This window comes from Rhipicephalus microplus, chromosome 5, assembly GCF_043290135.1.
Source record: "Rhipicephalus microplus isolate Deutch F79 chromosome 5, USDA_Rmic, whole genome shotgun sequence".
In the NCBI taxonomy this organism is placed as follows: Eukaryota; Metazoa; Arthropoda; class Arachnida; order Ixodida; family Ixodidae; genus Rhipicephalus; species Rhipicephalus microplus.
Window position 1 is genome coordinate 178,144,389 of NC_134704.1, and position 20,987 is coordinate 178,165,375.

Below are 20,987 nucleotides of genomic sequence, written 5' to 3' on the forward strand. Positions count from 1 at the left end.
TTTCATAAATTGTACTCTGCCTAGTGTGCCCTATACACTTTTACACCCTGCTCATGAATTCGTGCATAGGTACAACCAAAAGACCGCAGTACAGCTATACTTGGGCACAGCTAACTTCATTCCCGGAAGTTGTCCGATTACATTTTGTCACTCATGATCAGAATTTGGCACAATTTACGTTGTCTAAAGATCATTCACGCAACGGATAATTACCAAGAATGGTATGAATTAGCATCACTGAAATAATATCTACAGATTCATAAAGAACAGAGAAAATTTTAAACCCTGAGTGAAGCAACAATCACTTGGTAACATGAATGTAATTCAGCATCTTTTGTGACTGTCTACTTTTCACTTCATAAAAAAATTTTTTGTAGCGCAAGGTGAAATAAGGAAACAGGAAGGGATAGACGAACAGGACAGAGTGCTCAGTTCTGTAATTGCTTCCGACAAGCCCACATTGCAACACTCGTTCACTTCATGATTTTGCTTACCATGACACCTTTCTTCTGGTGCAAATTCTCACTAAGATCTGGAAAAGCTGGTAGCATGCTACGATGTGACAGTGTCAGATGAAAACAAAAGCAGATTTATTCGAGTGAGGATGTTTGGATAAATAACTGGACGAATATTTGCATTCTTACAATACCAGATTACCACATTTCATTTACTATTTCAAAGAATGCCCCAGAATACTTTGAGAGAAGATTAAGAGCTCATTCGAAGTCATAGTTCTTTGTATGTCTCATAACTTGGTGCTTCCGTGTTGTGCCTGTGTGGCGTCTGAGAACCATGAAAAATATCAAAACAGCAAGCTGATGACAATCTAGCATCAACGTCATTGTCTACAACTTCTCATCAGCAACACCTTTTGAAAAAAATCAACTGTTCCTTCCTTGTTTGATCAACATTCACGAAGAGTTAAGAAGTTTTTGTCATGTGCGTTGATGTGACGCAGTAAGTTCTGGAGGTGTACTGATGTTGCTGCCTGGCAACTAGAATCACAATAAATGATTATGCTCAGGCTATGCGGGGATGCACAAGCTTTCAGGTGGTTATCAGTTATGGAGATTACACAGGTGTCTTTATATTGTCAAATCATAGATATAAATTTTGCTCATTTAGCTAACACAAAGACAAAGAGGAGAAAGAAAGCAATAAGTGAAAGGAGGTTAGCCAGTTCTTAGACTGGCTGGCTGCCCTGTGCTGAAGGGAGCAAAAGATAATAGAAAAGAGATGTTAAAAAAAAGAGGACAGCAACAGGAAGGAAGTAGAGGCATAGTCTATGCTCAAATCGAATGGTCCATATTGAATGGCTTTATTAAAGGGGTTTATTGCTAGGAGAATTGACCTCTGAGAAAATTTTTATAATTTGTCACGTACGAGTGGAGTTGCAGAGCTTTGTCGCCAGCTGTAATTGCTTCCTCTTGTCCCAACAAGCGCACTGGAAACTATTCAACGATAGATGAAACGTCATGCACATGTCATGATGACCTTAACCATTTTTTATTTTTTTTTCCTTTAAATGCACAGCTTGAGAGCCCATGTGAGCACTTGGTAGCTTTCCGCAGTGGCTACAGTAACCATGCAGCCTGCAATGCTCAAATCAACCAGTGGCCGTGAATGTGGGTTTATGATGCGGTCATTTAGGTACGCCACCATTCGTAGAAAGAAGAAGGAACGATTTCTAGCTGACTTTGAGAATTAATTATTGATACCAGGTCGTGTGCTGTGCTATAATGTTTGGCTTGTGTGTTCTCAAGAGACTTGACAACCAATCGGCAGCGTTGACAAAGCTTAAAAAGTGTTGCAGGGGCTTGTTTAATAAGCTACTTTGATGTTCTCAGTTAAGTGCCCTCTTACATCTTGTTACCTGTCCTTTTTAGGTTGTGTGGGCGCAACATCTTGCTCTGCATGCTGATGCGTTTACCCTCACTTGATTCATCTTTGCCTTTAGCATTTTGTGACCATTAATTATCATTTAGTTTACTTGAATTGCTTGGCCTCTGGTCATTTGCCTTATGCTCAAATTATTACTTCTAGACACTTTGCAACATTTCAGTAATGTAGCCAGAAGCTTTTGTGGGGAGAGGAAGTTTCAACCATACTTTATGTACCATTGGCCAGGCATTTTTATGTGTTCCTTTATATTCACACATGCAAAATTGAGAATATTCAGAGGAAGTGGGGGTTAAACCCATCCAGTTCCACCCTTGTAACATTTCATTCATGTCTATGTTCTGCTAATTCACATTTGATCTTTCATTAATTTTATGCATTTATTATCAGATTATATGACTAGGCATTCTCTTACTGCACCAAGGTATGAAGTTCTCTTGAAACACTAAGCATTTTCTTGGCACAAAACAAGCACTGGGTTTTTCTGTAATGGTATCCTAGCACTACCCGCTGACAACAGTTGCCTATAGATAGTGCTTTTCAATAAAATAAAATAGCCACCAATTCCAATACGTAATCAATAAACTTTTACTTAAGAGCTAACTGCAATGTAGTTTAAATTTGAATAAATTGGTTAGACATGAGCATTTCTATATATAAACAAAGTCTTGGAAAGCCTGCAGGCATTTGCCAATCTGTGTGATTGTGGTATCAAAACAAATCTGGACCATCAGACGGTGTAACACGAGTGGTCTGAGGAAGAGGGCTAGTCATTCGCAAGGTCACATTATCGACGGAAGAAACAGAGCACAGACCGAAGTTCTCAGACTTTCCCACGACAATAGCATCAATGAGCGACACAACCAACAAATTGACCACCTGAATATATGGTGTAAGAACTGCAAGGAACATCACTTCTGGTGAACAATTCAAATTTTTTGTTACCAGAAGACATGGCGACATTGGGTCCTCACACGATAATGATGCAGCAGTACTGTGCTAGTTGTGAAAATAATTTTGAACGAGATATATCTCAGGCACCCAGTAGTCTGCTTTTTTGCACAAACACAGCACATGTTGCATGTATGCCATGTACAATTACATTGCTTGCTGAGCATGTGACGGGGTTTCTTCCTTTGCAGGCAGCTGACGACAAACAGGCGGTCAGAAGTCACTAAGCTTTCGTTTATATATCTATCCACCAGCTGTCTCTCAGGGGTAAAAAACATGTCTGCCAACATCAACACAGCTTCCCACTTGTTACATATGCAGAACGTTTGTATATCTATCCAGCCTTCATTGTAGATACAACCTGTGCTACAAAGCCTGCCAGTGTATTGAAGATAAAACGGGATGGCAGGCACTCTGTGGGGATACCATCTTCACTGGCCGCCTCAGCCAAATCAAGGTAGTAACGACCGCTCCAGAGCTCCATGCTCATTTGATAACAACATACCCTATTCCACATTTCTACCGCATATGTTCCGAAAACATGTGTTGACACCTACTTACTCAGTAGACAGAGTGGCAGTCTACCAGCCTAGATGGTGAAATCCATGCCATCTTTCTTGACTTTCCTCTCATCTCAATTCCTGCGACCATATTGCTACATGCATGTTGATATTTTGTGGGACGATGCGCGTGTGTGCCTGACAAAGAGGAAGAAAGGTGCCCTCCGCTCGTTCGCTGGTGAACCGGTCACGCCATTACTGCTGGTTTTAAGTAAATCTCTTCCACAGCCTCGTCGATACGGCGTCGTGTCTTATCCGTAACATATTTGGTGGAGGTGGAACGTTCCCCGTCTTCACCATGAAACTTCGCAGTGGCCGCACTGTTCCCTCTCCGACCATGGCTACCAATGACAACCCGCCAGCGTGGTCAGGTATGTAGTAACTCCAGCCACTACATACCTGACGATGCCCTACCCGCGTGATTCCGGTACATTCTCCGCACAACCTGGGCTTGACGTTGACTACTGGCTCCGCATGTATGAGCGTGTTAGCCAGACAAACCGATGGGATCCTACCATGATGCTCGCAAACGTTATCTTTTACTTGAACGGCACCCCACGTGTTTGGTTCGATGCCAATGAGACCGAGACCACCAGCTGGGATATCTTCAAGGAGCGACTACGCGACATCTTTAGGGACCCCTTTGGTCGCCAAATGGAAGCGCGAAAAGAACTCGCCACTCGGGTGCAGTCCTCAACAGAGTCGTATGTCTCGTACATACAGGACGTGCTCGCATTGTGCCGGAAAGTAGACGAGCAAATGCCAGAGAGTGACAAGGTGGGTCACATACTCAAAGGCATCGCGGACGATGCCTTCAACTTGCTTGTGTACACTAACGTCACGACCGTCGATGTGATTATTAAAGAATGCCGCCGCTTCGAAAGGGCCAAAAGCCGCCATGTCCTGCCTCGATTTACGTGACTACCAAACACGGCTGCTACATCTACCTGCGCCGATCTCATTGCCACGCCACCCATGCAGGAGAACATGACACGTATAGTTCGACGGGAGCTTGAGGCGTCAAGTCCGGCGCCATTTCCTTCACTTCCACTCGATCATGGCGCCGCACAAACGCCTCCGGCGATCTCCGTTATTCAAGCCGTTGTGAGGCAAGAAATTGCAAAGCTCGGATTTCCTGTGGCCTGCTCTGTCTACCGACCCGCCTCCACACCGATGACAATAAATGCACCGCGCCACGACTCATATTTTCTTCCGCGATCCCGCAATCCGACGGAATGAACAACAGCAGACGACAAGCCAATTTGCTTCCGCTGTCACCAGGTTGGCCATGTCTCCCGCTACTGTCGCAGTACTTGGACGCCCCACCCTTGGAGCCAATTTTCTTCTTCTCCTCGGCCATACGCGGAGCCCCGTCGGTATTCACCCAGCCATGAGTATCCTGCTTCCGACGCACCTTACAGCCGCTCTACCACTCGTTCACCGTCACCGCAACGCCGCCGTTCGCCGTCGTTCCAACCCCGCCGCTATCCATCGCCGACTAACTACGGATCTTCCCGGACGGAAAACTAGATTATGCAGCTCCTGGAGGTAGTGCTGCATCAAGTGCGAGTGACCCAAATCCTCCGTTCACGCTCCTTACTAATAAGAACTTGCTGGAAGTGCATGTCGACGGTCTTTCTTTGACGGCCTTAGTTGACACTGGAGCTCAGGTGTCGATCATGCGTGCTCGTCTCTGTCGTCGCCTCAAAAAAGTACTCACGCCTGCCGCAACACAAGCCGTCCGTGTTGCCGATGGTGAAACTGTGGCCGTCATTGGAATGTGTACCGCACGTATTAGCCTTGCTGGCTGCCATGTTCCTGTTTTATTTACCGTGATCGACAATTGCCCTCATAATCTCATCTTCGGGATGGACTTCTTATCGACGCATTCGGCGCTGATCAACTGTTCCGCCAGTACTCTCTGTTTAGAAATTCCTCTTCCTCCAGATTCTCGCCCCGAGATGCTGAAAAACCTCTGTACCACAAATTTCAGTCGAATACCGCCAAAAGCCCTCATATTCATTGAAATGGCAACAAGTTCACCAGTTGTTGATGGTGAATATGTCGTCATGCCCATTCCTGAGGTTCTCCTGGCGCGCGACATCACTGTGCCACACTCCATCGTAACTATGGCCTCTAACCGAACATGTCTGCCCATTATCAATTTTGGTTTCACGCAGCAAGTACTACCAAACGGAATTTCAGTCGCCACGCTTCGACTCTTAATAGACGCCCAGGTCACCGCTTTTGCGGCAGGCGCATGCTCCGATCGTCCATGTCGCCCGCAGGATACCACATCCCTCGATTCAGCCTTGCGCCCCATGATCGACCCGAAACTCAAACCTGAGCAATCCGACGCCCTATTCCGCCTTCTGGCTTCCTACCACGACATATTTGACACCGACGGCAGTCCACTCGGTCAGACTTCTGTCGTGAAGCACCGCATTAATACTGCTGATTCTCCTCCCATTCACGGCCGACCATACCCGGTGTTTGCCACAGAGCGTAAAGTAATTCAAGAAGAAGTTAACAAGATGCTATCCAAAGGAATTATTGAACCCTCCTCGGGCCCTTGGGCATCTCCCGTTGTGCTCGTTAAAAAGAAAGATGACACATGGCGATTCTGCGTTGATTACTGCCACCTTAATCGAATCACAAAAAAGGACGTTTATTCTTTGCCCCGAATTGATGACGCCCTCGATTGTCTTCATGGCGCGCGGTATTTTTCTTCAATTGACCAACGTTCTGGGTATTGGCAGATTGCGGCGGACGAGAAAGACCCAGAAAAGACTGGGTTTGTAACTCCCGATGGCCTATACCAATTCAAGGTGATGCCGTTCGGGCTGTGCAACGCCCCAGCCACGTTTGAACGTATGATGGACTCGCTATTGCAAGGGTTCAAGTGGTCAACATGCCTGTGCTACCTGGATGATGCCCTTGTATATTCGCCTACATTTGAGACGCACCTCCAGCGTTTGTCAGCGGTTCTCAACATCTTCCGCACTGCTGGCCTTCAACTAAACTCGTCGAAATGCCACTTCAGCCGCCAGCAGATTACGGTGTTGGGCCACCTTGTTGACGCATCAGGTGTGCAGCCTGACCCAGAGAAAATTCGTGCCGTCACGATCTTTTCTGTACCGCAGTCTGTCAAGGATGTCCGGAGCTTTGTGGGACTTTGTTCCTATTTTAGAAGGTTCGTGAAAGATTTTGCAACAATCGCTTAACCACTCACCGACCTTCTGAAGAAAGACGTGACTTTTACGTGGGGTTCCGCTCAAGCTGCCGCTTTTTCTCAACTCATCACCCTCCTCACGACTCCACCTATATTGGCGCATTTTGACCGGTCTACTCCGACAGAAGTCAGAACCAATGCGAGTGGTCACGGGATTGGAGCCGTCCTAGCCCAACGCCAGCGGGGACACGACCGAGTCATCGCATACGCTAGCCGCCTTTTCACAGCTGCCGAGCGCAACTATTCAATAACAGAGCGTGAATGTCTTGCTCTTGTTTGAACCGTCATGAAGTTCCGCCCATATTTATATGGCACGAGCTTCTCTGCAATAACGGACCACCATGCGCTATGTTGGCTTTCGTCACTGAAGGATCCTACTGGCCGGGTCAGGCGCTGGGCTCTGCGACTGCAAGAGTATACCTACACGGTAACGTACAAGTCCAGACGCCTACATCAGGACGCAGACTGCCTGTCCCGCTACCCGATTGCTGAGTCGAGCTCTATGCCTGACACAGACACCGAGCCTTACGTCTTTTTCCTTTCGCAAATGACATGCATCGGTGACGAACAGCGCCATGATGCGTCCTTGCGTGCTATCATTGAGTGCCTCGAATCATGATCTTCCGATCAGTCCTATCGTTCATTCGTGCTCCACGATGGTGTATTATACCGCCAAAGTTTTGAGCCGGATGGACCGGCCCTGCTGCTTGTCATTCCGAAACACCTTCGCTCGGAAGTTCTACATGAACTTCATGACCTTCTGACCGCTGGTCACCTTGGTGTGTCACGCACTTACGACCGAATACGCCGACGCTTCTTTTGGCCAGGCCTTGCATGCTCTGTCAAAAGATACGTTGCGGCTTGTGAGAAATGCCAGCGTCGCAAAACACCATCGATGCTTTCCGCCGGATGCCTTCAACCACTTGACATTCCGTCAGAACTGTTCTTCCGTGTTGGCTTGGACCTACTTGGCCCTTTCCCCTTGTCTTCCTCGGGTAATAAGTGGATAGCCGTGGCCACCGACTACGCCACGCGTTATGCCATCACACGAGCTCTTCCAACAAGCTGCGCCACAGATGTTGCCGACTTCCTTCTCAAGGACGTGATTTTGGAACAGGGAGCCCCACGGCAGCTGCTTACAGACCGTGGCCGCACCTTTTTGTTGAAGGTCATAGCCAGCATCTTGCAGTCCTGTCAAACGAGATACAAGCTGACTACGTCATACCACCTGCAAACCAATGGACTCACGGAGCGTCTAAATCGAACACTTACAGACATGCTCGCTAAGTATGTTTCTACCAACCATGCTGACTGGGATCTCGCGTTGCCGTATGTCACATTTGCCTACTATTCTCGCCATGACACTGCCGCCTACTCCCCATTTTTTCTGTTATTCGGCCGAGAACCTACATTACCCCTAGATACAGTCATTCCGTCTACAGCGACACCGACCAGCGAATATGCCCTTGACGCTATCACTCGGGCTGCCAACGCACGCGAAATTGCCCGCACTCGCTTCCTGGCCTCTCAAGAAAACCAGCGGCGTTTGTACGATCAACGGCACCGCGACGTGCACTTTTTACCCGGTTCATTGGTGCTGCTGTGGTCCCTGACCAGTCAAGTCGGCTTGTCGGAAAAACTTCTTTCCCGCTACACAGGTCCACATCGAGTACTTCGTGAAATTACTCCTGTGACATACGAAATTACCCCTGCTGCCCCATCGCCTTCAACTGCCTCACAGACCACCGATATCGTACATGTGGCACGCTTGAAGCCTTACCACTCTCCCGCTGACGTTGACATCTAGATGCGCCGAGACGGCGCTTCTGCCGCCGAGGTTTATGCTACATGCATGTTGATATTTTGTCGCACGATGCGCGTGTGTGCCTGACGAAGAGGAAGAAAGGTGCTCTCGGCTCGTTTGCTGGTGAACCGGTTGCGCCATTACTGCTGGTTTTAAGTAAATATCTTCCACAGCCTCGTCGATACGGCGTCGCGTCTTATTCATAACAATATGAAGAGCTACATCGTCTCAAATTCAGGAAAATGGCACATTATTGTGATCCATCTAATACCAGTCATTGTTTGTCAAAAATAGGACTCATAATAACTTGCATGACAAAGTTTAATGAAAGCACCTGCATGAAAAAGATTCTCAAAGCTTTTCCGCAGTACATCTTCACTGCAATGCACGCCTTTGTCTAGGGCTGTATACCTCAATAACATTTCTTCTTGGCCAAGTTGGTACGATTCGGTAAACATGACCTTCGAACCCTAAAATAACAGATGTAGAGAAAAAGAAAAAGACACAAATATTGCCATGAGTGTCGTTACAGTGCAACAATTGAACAATCTGGATAATGTGCGTATTGGCATGCACTGTGCTGTCCGCACATGTGAACCACATCTTACGCCCAATGAAACGTTTGGCAGGGGAGGCAACAGAACGGCTCGTCAACTCTTGGAGGCATGCTTCATTAAAAGGAAGAATGCCATCTATCATGTTACAACATACTGGGATGCACACGAGCGGAGCACGCATGCAAAGGCAGAGATAAACCTGAATTGTTGCATGTGTTGCGCACTTGTTAGAATGACACCACAATGCAGCATTGGTTTTCATTGATATCAGTTGGTAGTCGTGTTGTGTGTTTATATAAGCATCTGTTGTTTTAGCGCTCCAGTCAGGTTTACTTGGACTAGTGGGCAAACTTCGTGCTGGGCATGCAGCGTGCATCACACTGCCTCGTCACATTTTTAAAGTTGTATGCACACAAAGGTTTTGCTGTACGCAGGAGGTTTTTCAAATAGTGGAGCAACTGTGCAAGGCAGATTTGGCTCTTGCCACATAGCGACTATTCATCGAAGTAAAACGCATCATTACAACCACATTTTAGCAGCAGAAAACTTATGTAGCAGCCATGACAGCCTCACAATTTAAACCCTCTTCATCCATATTTGCATGTTGCGCGCAACAGCCCAACCATATAAATTTGTTACACCAATAGAAACTGCAATAACAAAAATGTTTCAACTGGCAACAATGTGACACATCAGAAAAATGTTTTTCAGCACACCAAAACCATTGGTTTGATATTGGACGGCTGGTGTTCAGCCTATGCACCATGTTCACCCCTGCTTTAATCAGCACAACACAAACAAAATGCTTCACATACCGTAAGCCCTATGCATACTAAGCACAAATACACTGTCTTGTATACATGCTGGAGCCAAGTGCATGCTCACATTGAGCTAAAAGCCTGCATGTAATTCACAAATTAGTGATGTCATTAAGGCGATTGTGAATGGGCATGTGCAGAAAATATTGCCTGCGGCTTTACTGCTGAGTGGAACGCTCCTGCATGGATTGGCAAATTAAAACTAAACACTTACCTCCCAACCACTGCACATTTTCACAGTGTACTGTATGTGCACTGAATCATCTAACAATGGAATGCTTGACAACAGGTTAGGTACATTGTATGGCATCCCTTCACAGCAAACTGTGACAGTGTGTCCTTAGGGGCAACTAATGCCTGAATAATATCCTTGTTTTTCATAAATAATTTCAAGTGGCCATCATTAATACCGTTTTCAGGAGTACCATTTCTTTGGTGTCACATAATTCTAAACTTTGCTCCCTTGCTGTAAATACAGAAATGTGTGGGGGTGCTGACACCCCCAGTAAAGCTGTTTGCGCCGTGTGGCCCACCTGTCTTGCCCAAAAGCCGCATTTCGTGTTACAATTACCGGGTGGTAGGTGGTGTTGATTATCACTGTCATCATCATGGTTGTGACCGGTGGTAGCACCCCTGGCGGAAAGCAAGCCTTGGTGGTGGGCGAGTTCAGCGAGTCTCTTTTGCGCGTGGTGGGTGCCGTGAACGGTTGTCTCCAGCATGGGTCCTCGGCGCGTGGCACCGCGGGCCTGCGCGCCGGGGGGCCCTCGTGGTAAATCAAGCGTTGGCGACGCCCCCTTGGGTGTGTTATTGTGTGTGTCATGTTTTGGAGTGTATGGAGATTGTAAGGATGTCTTAGTGTGTTGATAATGACTGATGTATCATTCGGTGGACGATATCATCGTTGTAAATTAGTTAAATAAATGTATGTTGTTTGGTTTGTACCGACCGCGTCTGCTGTGTCCGTTCACTCCAAGAGCATGGCGAGGCACTCGCCTCGTTGAGACCCCACAAGTGGCAACTAGTTTATTTGCCAGATAACAAGCAATAAAGCAGTAAAATCAGAGTTTGCAGCCCTACTATGAACCAGGCCATGCCATTTTTGAAAGAGAATCTCATCTTGGCCAAGTCCTTCTGTGAATATTTCTAACAGTTGGATGGTACAGCTACAATATTGACATAGTGCGAGTGCCAGCTATTCTATACCATAAGAAATTTAGGTACAGTGCAGAGCGTCAACCTCAGTAATGAACGACCAATTATTACCAAGCATCTAATCAAGCAAGGGCATTGTTGCTCTGTGGGGGTTGCAAGACGTCGATTTGCATTATCACAGCCAAAACAATAAAAAAAATGCAGCACTCAATCCACGAGTCCTTCTTAGATGGGCACAAATAACTTGCACTGTCAAGGAACTAGCACCGGCCAGTGAGCTTTCCAATGAGCTCCCACAGCGGTGCCATTTCAACCTGTTCAATGAGCCCAAACTCCAGCACAAACAGGATGAAGTGCTTAAAGCTAGTGTTGAGGTGTGCCTCTTCTTTCATTGACACCACCTCATGGAAATGCTGGTGATAGATGTGCGCGTACACTCGAAACAGCCGTCGCAGGATCGTTTTGACCACGGGCAGGAAGTTGGCCGGAAAGGGCACCCCAACCTTGGAGGGAAACAAGGCCTCGTCCTCTAAATGGCTCTGGACCCAGCTGAAGAGGCAGTCAACGTACTCAGGGGCCGAGCATCGGATGGGTTTCTTATTTGTTTGGCCATAGGCCCAACGATACTCATACTTGGGGCCAGCCAACATCACGGCACAGCTAACCTCTGTACAGTGTTCTGCAACTGTGCCATAGATCATGCTGACCTGGTTGAACAAGTCTATCGTGTGGACAGCAATCCACTCGTGGAAGTCTATGCCCTCGGGCAGCTGAACGGCTTCGTGTAAGTTGCCACTGTCCAGCGTGGCAGCTGCCTGTTTCAGTGGCTGCTGCTTGCACACATTTGTACAGCTCATGCTGGCGGTCCAGTTAAACTTTGTACATATGAAAAATTATGTCACAATGAAAAATAAATGGACCCCACAGCATGATCTATTGTACATCTCATGCACACGTAATAGCATTTACCACACAACGTGCACAGCCTCCAAGCATCGATTGAAGTACACTTCACTTACTTCAACATCTGCAATTTGTTAAAGACACATAAGAGATGTAACTTAAAATACAAACAATAAATAAGACACAGTGAACGATACTGAAATTTCGTAGGAGCATCCACACAAAAAAAAGCCTTGCTGATTGCTCTTGTAACTAAGGGGGTGTCAAGCATGCAACCAAGGTCACGTTAGCGAGCATCTGTCAACAAGCCAAATGCACGGTCACTTCCCTGAAGTGCTCCTAAATAATACTTTCATAAATACAGCATTCTTTCTGTTACAGCCAGCAAAGTATCGCCTTCTGTTCTGCTGTACTTTAGCATATGAAGTTTGTCAAGTTTTAAAGATGCCACTAATGCTTAGGGAATGTGATCAGCACACCTCTCAACAAGCCATGGGTCAGCAAGCCATGGATACCCAAGTTTTTAAACAATTGATCTGATAAAGCTACAGTAAAAATGGCAAGCAAAAACAACTATCACAAGTAATTATTAACATCTTTAGGTTAATCTAGCGGAACAAATGATGTTAACCAGCCTCAATTAGATATAAGAAATAAAGAGAGACAGCCACAATGAAAATGAAAGGCTCTTAAATCGGCACTTGTTTAGATATAATCCACAAATGCAAAATGCAGTCATGTAGCTATTTCAGAAATGCATGTCAATGACAGCTTTCCACAGATGAGTTTCAGAAATCGGTAAAATCACACAAAGTATACAATGGGGCCAGACAGCTATGGCCCGTCCGTCACGACTCTTGTCAAGATACAGTGGGTATCATGCACCAAGAAAAAAAAGGCTTGCCGGGCCTCAGTGGCCATGCTCACAGAAGTTAGCGCCCCAAGGTGCTCAACTAGACACACGCAGCACCTTACCACAGTTAACACAGTTTGTCTACTACGTTAGCAAAACAGACCGGGAGGTCCACTGGTCTAGCAGCAGCTTGGAGATTCTGGTTTGGCCTCCAGCAAGTCAATGTAGCATCCGGGCAAACCAGGTCGCAGGAAGCCCATCTTGACACCGTCCCAGCCATCTTCAAGTTGGAACTCGCCAGACTCCACCTTGGCGTAGATGTCACGTGCAATAGTCTCAAATGCTCGCTCCACATTGAGCCCTGTCTTGGCCGATGTTTCAACAAACTTGGCTCCATAAAACTCGGCAAATGCTTGGCCTTCCTCGGTACTCACCTCTCGCGACACCTCCATGTCCGCCTTGCATGCTACCACCTGATGAGAGAATAAACGCTCGGTACACACAGGCACAAACCTTTTTCACATTGATTTTTTCAAGTTATTTCACAGCACCCCTTATTGGAACAAGAATGGCATGCGGAATGGCCGACAACAAAACAAGAAGTGTAAAGGAATTACAACTGCTATAGCAATACACTAACAAGCTGTGCCAGGAGTGAATGAATTTCTATGGCTATGATATCACATTAAAAAGAAGCCCCAACAAAAATAGTGAACTGAACAAATTAGTCCACGAACATTTTCCACTGTGTTGTTTAAGAGGAATTGCAAGATGTCCACGCAAGTGAGGTGAGTGTTTCATCAGCATATGGCACCAGCCCCTCGCTTGAAGTTTGTTTCACCACACACTGGAAACTCTTAATATTGCTACAGCAATATCCCACTACTATGAACTTCAAATTAACTAATTGTTCAGATTAATAAAATGTTCAATATCAAAACATAGTTTTAAGGAGTTAGGTAGGTGTTAAGAGGTGGGTAAGTGTGAAAAAATAATTCGGTACTATAAAGTTCAATGCATAAAATGTCAAAAAGTAACGAGTGCAACTTTATGCACTTCACTGCGTTAGCAACCCTCAAAATAATGTAATTGCTGATCTGAAAGATCATATGCACTGGCAAGTTACAAAACTATGAAAAATCGGGTGTGCCACCACACCAACAGGCATTATTCTTGGATGGCCCTGACTACAAATCTTCGTCAGCCCTATTGTGCATTGTCATGATGGCCTCCGGAAATATACACACTGATACAACTGGTACATTGTAACTACATTAGCCTATGGAGCCACGATATCACTATCACGCCATCACAACTGTAATTGTTTAAAAAAATTGTGGAGATCAATGAAAGCAGCACAACAGAAGAAATCAGATTCGAAAGCATTTTGAGGTTTCGTTCACACTTAGCGATGATGTGCAGCGGCGTATCACTCAGACTTAGACAAATGCAAGTGCTACTCATTGCACACTTTAATTGAATTGTTGATTTTAAACATAATACATGTGAAGGGACGGTATGGCTAAAGCCAGAATTAACTGCCTGACGATGGCTCTACCACCTAAGCTCTGCCCAACAGGGCTGTGACTATCATTAAGAAATTATACGCCAGAAAGCGGAAGCTCTGCACAGAAATAAAGCAAAAGAAACATGACATAGCGCTATTTGCAAGGGATGTCGACATACACACAGGAATAGTACAATTGAGTTTTTTTTAATAATGTAACAGGTCATAAGCCACATGATGTTAGAGGTCGTACTCATACTATGAAGGCACGGGAGACAACAAATATGATTTAACAACACGCTTAAACAGGGATGTTGATGAAAATTCATACACATTGCTAAGTACTTGCGGATGTTGGTTTAAAAAGCTAGGGATCATGTATTTAAGTTGTTTAGTGCCGTATTTTGTTCTGCAAAGCGGAACTTCGAGGTGGCTATGTCGTAAACTATATGGATTGCAGTTAGTCAAGTACATGCGTGTAAACATAGATTAATTTTGACGCATCTTTTTGTGTATGCATGTAGCAAGTTTGAGGTGGTATAGCTGACCCATTTTTAATATCTTATTTTTTAAGAAAAACGGTGCTGTATGGTCAAGCCATGCAAGGTTTTCTATGTGTCGAAAAGCTTGTTTTTGGAGGACTGTCAGCCTACATAAGTTTGTTTTGATTGCAGTACCCCAGACTAAGAGGCAGTAATATAGTTGAGAATGTATGAGTGTATAGTACAGCTGACATTTCAGCCAAGTCGGAACCAGATGCCGGATGTTGTAAAACACTCGATTGGACCTGGAGATGTTAGTATGTAATTTGCTTAAGTGATGAGTCTAGTTCAAATGCTCTTCTAACAATACTCCCAGAAACTTAAGTACAGATACCAGTTCAATAGCGTAAGCATCAAAAAGAAAGAGATATCATTTAACTGAAGTTGGTTGAGAGACAACCAAATCAGCAGCTCGTGCAACCAATCATTTGCCTCCATTGCCAAGTCAGCTAAATAATAACCAGAGAAAAATAAACTGGTATCGTCGGCATAGAAAACCATCTTAGGTGTAAGTGGTATATTTGCAATATTGTTGATATAAATGATACAAAATAGAGGACCCAAAATGGACCCCTGAGGTATGCCGCACTTTATTTGCTTCATCTCTGAGCATATGTTGTTATGACTTAAAAATTGAAATCTATTGGAAATAACTAATAACAAGTTCTAAGGTAACGCCTCTAATTCCATACACAGGAAGCTTTTGAAACAAAATGTGATGCTTCATAGAGTCGAAAGCTTTCCTGAAGTCAAGAAAAACTCAGACAGTAAATAACCTAATTTTGAAATTGTCAATTATTTCTTTAACACTCAGCAGTGCCTCCTCGGTTGATTTATTCTTGCGATAGCCGAATTGTTTGCCAACAAATGCCCGCTTTTCATCCAGCAATAGGGTCAACTTAAACTTTATAACTAATTCTAGTACTTTAGAAAAAAGAGGTAGCCTGTAGTTATTCAGATCATTGAAGGATCCACCTTTGTGCAAGACTACAACTTTGGCTATTTTCATACTAGCAGGAAAAATCCCGGTAGCTAGCACGCTATTACATACATGACAAAGCGGGGCACATAATATATCAGCAACATGAATGATTGGTCTCGCTTTGATTTCATCATATCCGGCTGCGCTATCTGTTTTCAAAGATTTGATTAATTTATAAATTTCATCAGTGGTATGCGGAGAAAGAAACATGAAGTTGGTACTGTCAGATGATAAATATCCAAGTAGATCCTTTAAAAATTGCTTATACCAGGATCATTTGCAATACCAAAATGCAAAAAGTGATCGTTAAATTTGTTCACCAGTGAAGTATTGGTATATTCCACATTATCGAACATAAAAGTGTGCTAGGCATTATAATGTTTGAGTTGCGTTTGAGTTTACGAATTGCAGCCCATATTTTTTTTAGGGTCACCTGATATCGACGCAAACACATCTTGGTAATATTGATTGCGAGCTTTCCGAAGATCCGAATTGAGCTTGTTCCTGAGCTTTTTATATTACCGGACAATTGTTTCATCTTTTACGCGAATGAAAGTGTCAAAAAATCTGTCCCTCATTCTGATTCTGTGGTATAACTCGCGGGTAACCCATGGTTTTCTGGATTTTCGATTACCTTTAACTGAATGTTGTGAAAAAGCAGTGTCAGTGTCGAATAAGAGCCACCAGCATACGTTACTGCCAGTGCCAAATAATTCATAAGCAAGTCTGTTCAAACTAAAGGATCCCTGCGCATGACTGCTGCTATCCAGCAGCATCTAACCCTAACTGGAACATACCCGAAATTGCGGCTAGTTGTCGCACTGCCATAACAAAGCATGGCCAGGTGTACCCACACAGCTTGAGATGTGCAAGATCTGTAGGAGCTGTGTGTTATCCAGACATCACACTAATGTGTGTTTTTATTTACGTCTTTTGCAGTCCTAGTTTAGTGGTATCAGCAAATTTGTGAATGTGCAGTTTTTCAAATATACACCACTCACTAAGTTCCATTTTCATTTGCCATCTTTGTATTAAATATAATATCACAGCCCAGAATGAACTGTAAAGGCACATTCACACTTAACGCAAGTATGCAAGCAGATTTTCAAAGCAGAGAGGCAGCGAGCGTGCGTGGCTGTTCAGACCGACCGAGTTGCCTTGCTGCCCGCTCCGTTGCAGAGGAGGACCAATTCACATATCCACGATGGATGTGCCACCATCTAGAAATACAACATAATACTGCACATGCACCTATCTCGCGCCCTGATTGGCTTTAGTCAAAGCAGGCAACTTTTTCACGCTGAGAAAATCGGTCCGAGCGCAGTCCAGGCAAGCAACTGTGGATTTTCTGCTTTTGTGGATAATAATGCCTACGCCCTCTCTGTGTCAAACAGTAATCGGTAGATAGAATTAATTAGGTGGGTCAGAAATAAGGGGATAAGACACACCAATGAGAACGAAACTTTACACCTATATTGAAAAGCAAGCGATATTCAAAAGCAAACCTTCAAATGAAATAACTTAAAGGCCCCTGAACTACCTCTGATAATTGTTTAATGTCTTGAGTAAATGCAGGCATCACATTCAGAACACCAAACAATCAACACTATGAGCTGCAGGCTACCCACGAATTCTAATTAACAATCCCTTCTCCTCCGTGCTGGTAATCCTGAGCGTGCTCACTACTCTTCCTCCTCATACAATGAAGAGGTGGACTTGACCAGGAGGAGAGACAAGCAAATGAATGAAGCACTGTGAAGGAAAGAGCAAAACTTGTTTCAGATCATCAGACATGTGTAACTCTGCTCTTATGGCACCACTCTGAAAACTTCTCAAGGCTATGTGTTTGTCGTACACTCGGGCAAGCCGTAATACCACAACTAAATTTTGACATCTGGCTGATATAGGGGCCCTTCAATGCTGTGCTAGAATGTTTAAGTCCACGCATATCAAAAGACTGGAACCACTTGCCACGACACATTGTTATAGTGGCTTCACATCAGCCCATTTCAAGACCTGATTCAGGATAACTTTCTCCCAACTACTTGTGATTATTATTCCAATGGCTTTGTTTTACACATTTAAAATTTGCACTTTCATTCAACTAAATGCACTTTTTAATATGACTCCATCCTTTGTTTTTTGTATGACAAAACTTTGTACTTACCAACATTCTACATTGAGCATTTTTCTACTTTAGCCTCTGCCACGCAGTAACTCAGTTAACATATGTACTTTTTCAATGTAGTGTGTAAATACTGTACATATCCACTTTTTCTATCAGACTTATTTCTTATTGAATTTCGCTCATGCCAGTACTATGGTAAGCAGCATGAGCAGGAACATGCGAGTGCACGGCAAACACTAGTTTCAAATGCAAATCTGACCGATACTCAGATGCCGTTGTCGAATGTAAAATAAAAACACTTTCCCATAATCTATTGCTGCTCCCCCCCCGTGTGTGTTTTTATGACAGACGCATGCACGCGAATGCTTTGAACACTCCCCAACCATAACAAGTGCGTAAGTGTAAAAAAACAACAAAAAAACAGGTAGGGGTAACAGGGGAAGGCAGGGGCTTGATATCAATATGGCCGGCATGCTTATCTTGGCAAGTAAGCTAAATCTATGCCAATAAAGGAAAGACAACAAAGAGAAAGATGGCAGGCATATATGACTTTTAATTTTCTTTCCCATGAATGTTTTTGCCGTACGTTTATGGCACCGGTTCTCTATCCTGCGGTGTCTATTCCATACAGATACGTTTCAGACCCTCTGCTTTAAACTTTGGGCTGTCATGATTATGCATGCTGACTGGAAGTTGCTACCACCACCTAGATTACACAAAAGGCATTGGAAATGATTAAGCTACCTTTTGTTGAGATTTATAGAACTAATTTGTTGTGCTAGCACATCACGCGGTCTACGGCAACAACAATGCGCAAACAACCAGTGTTGCGGAGTTGCCACACCTGAATCGGAATGAATCCAGATTCATTCCACATTTTTGTCTGTCTGTTTGTCCGTTTGTCTGTCTGTCTGGCCGCCTACTGCTTTTAGCTCTCCTGGTCGTTTCGATAACGATATTGACACCAAACTTGGTATGGCATAACATGAGTGTATGAAAAACATATTTGACTAGTCATTACATGAAAATCATGACATGTATGTCATGATTTACACTTCAAGGTCCTGATGCTCTTGCGGTGGTTTCGTTCACATGGCATGTTGCAAAACTGGTATGGTATGGCATGATGAACACAAGCGACAGACCCTAACATGAAAATCATGACATGTGTGTCATGTAACAACATGACTACATGCCGCACTCATGATGGGCTAGCGGCCGTTTCGTTAGTTTCCCATGTACCTAACTCGGTATTATGCTATGCTAACAGACAGCATAGGTAAATGACGCATTGAAACATGATAACCACGACAAGCATGTCATGTCACAACATGACTACATGCCACACTGATGATGCGCTTGCGGCCGTTTCGCTAGCTTCACATATGCCAAATTTGGTATTACGTGACACCAATAGATGACAAAAGTATGTCACTGGCGCGAACATCACAATCATGAGATGCGTGTCACGTGAGAACATGACTACATGCCACAGTCAAGGCGCCAATACATTTCGACGTGACGTGGTGCACGTGCTCGCCGGTCTTGCCATTTACTCGCAGGGCGCGCGCCGCACTGCATTGCTTTGACGCATGCGCGTTTCAGCGCGTTCGATGTCTCTCCGTAACAAAAAGAGGTAGACGCAGTGTTGCCTGGGTAACGCATCGGGGCGAAATGCAGCATGTCACATTTCGCGCCGGTCGCCGTCGGACGCTGGTCGCGCCTGGCGCCAGACTATAGAGTGTTCGCGCTTTGCTAAAGTAGCGTTGCTGTGCCCAGCGTGCGTGCGCGTCAACGCTACATTAGAGTATATTGGGCCCTTCATGATGCACCCGTGGACGTTTTGCAAGCTCTACATATACCAAATTTGGTGTTGCATGACCTCAATGAATGACGAAATATGTGACTGGTACAAACATGATAATCCTGACATGCGTGTCAGGTAAGAACATGACAACATACCACACTAATAGCGTGCTCACGACTGTTTCGCTAGCTCCACATATACTAAATTTGGTATCACGTGACATGAATAGATGACGAAGGTAAACGACACATCCAAACATGATAATCGTGACACGGAAGTCATGTACGGCATCATTTGCCTCCACCTTGTAACGTTGTGCTGATTTTAAAGAGACATATCGACATTTCTCATTCGCGCTTCGCATATCATCGATTTCCATTGTACGTGGGATCTACCAATTTTTTTCTTCTGCCACTGTCGGCGACTCGGAGTATATTCGAAAAAACGCTTCATCAAGCTTTGATGCATATTGACGTTGGTACAATGATTGTGTTTACTGTAAAATTTCGTATACCAGCTTGCGCACCGTCTCATCCCAAATGACCCCTCCACCCCCCCACCCCCCTTTTTTGGAATAATGTCCCCCCTGCCTACACATATGGGCACCTTAGCCCGGAACTCTCTCGCAAAGATCTGTAGGTCAGCGCAGCACACATTTGTACATGATGAACTCTGTCCTGTGGTGCTGTGCGTGCGACAAAGTGTTGTACAAGATGAACCATAGAGAGAGAGATATAATAGACTTTTGAAAGCATCGGTTCGGGTTGCTAGTCAAAGCTGGTCATCCCACATTGCCAACGTGGCGCCTCCCAGAATCCTTACGCGATGATTTGCTGAATGGTCATTTTAGCATTATGGCGTTTACGCTTGAACAATATTAAAACGTCCCCATTCGTTCAAACATGTACTCTTACAAAAAAAAAAGAGGTCTGCATATTTACTGAACTAAATACTGAATGTTTCCTTATCCGAAAAAGCAGTAACCTGAGTAAGTGAAGGTAATAAAATTTCAGTTAGTAAAACTTGCTCGTTTACCAAGTAGTTCGTGAATAGTACTGACACGAATTATGCATTACTGAATCGTTAGTTAACGCGCATTTATATGTGCATGCACTATCAGCGTCAAATGAAACCCGAACAGCAGCAAGCTTTGCGATAGTGTAGTGCATGCTATCCAGTTATCACCATTGTTAGGCACGCGCATTCTGTTCAGCAGCTTTGCGCATATATGCGTGCCTGTTCGTAGTGATAAGTGGACAGCGTGCACTATACAATCGCGAAGCCTTGCCGCC

General features: G+C 44.6%; 2 protein-coding genes across 3 annotated transcripts in view; both read right to left on the minus strand.

The window, feature by feature from the left end:
• The window catches only part of Rab39 (RAS oncogene family member Rab39), a 51,725-nt gene that overhangs the window by 17,743 nt on the left and 12,995 nt on the right, over positions 1–20,987 (minus strand). Inside the window, exon 3 of one of the 2 annotated variants that reach the window (XM_037424896.2) lies at positions 12,550–13,202. The exons of the other annotated variant lie outside the window; for it this stretch is intronic. Within the exon in view, the coding sequence (XP_037280793.1) occupies positions 12,909–13,202 (294 nt within the window). The 3' untranslated portion in view covers positions 12,550–12,908. Of the gene's footprint in view, positions 1–12,549; positions 13,203–20,987 lie in introns of those variants that run through there. 2 annotated transcript variants of the gene reach the window in all.
• On the minus strand, positions 8,750–11,830 carry LOC119174094 (MOB kinase activator-like 1). The gene has a single exon (XM_037424897.2). It carries the CDS (start codon positions 11,828–11,830, stop codon positions 11,234–11,236), a length of 597 nt encoding a protein of 198 aa, XP_037280794.1. The 3' UTR covers positions 8,750–11,233.

What these genes read in the sequence shown, in the direction of transcription:
- LOC119174094 (XM_037424897.2), bottom strand. Translation starts at nt 11,830, where the DNA reads ATGAGCTGTACAAATGTGTGCAAGCAGCAGCCACTGAAACAGGCAGCT.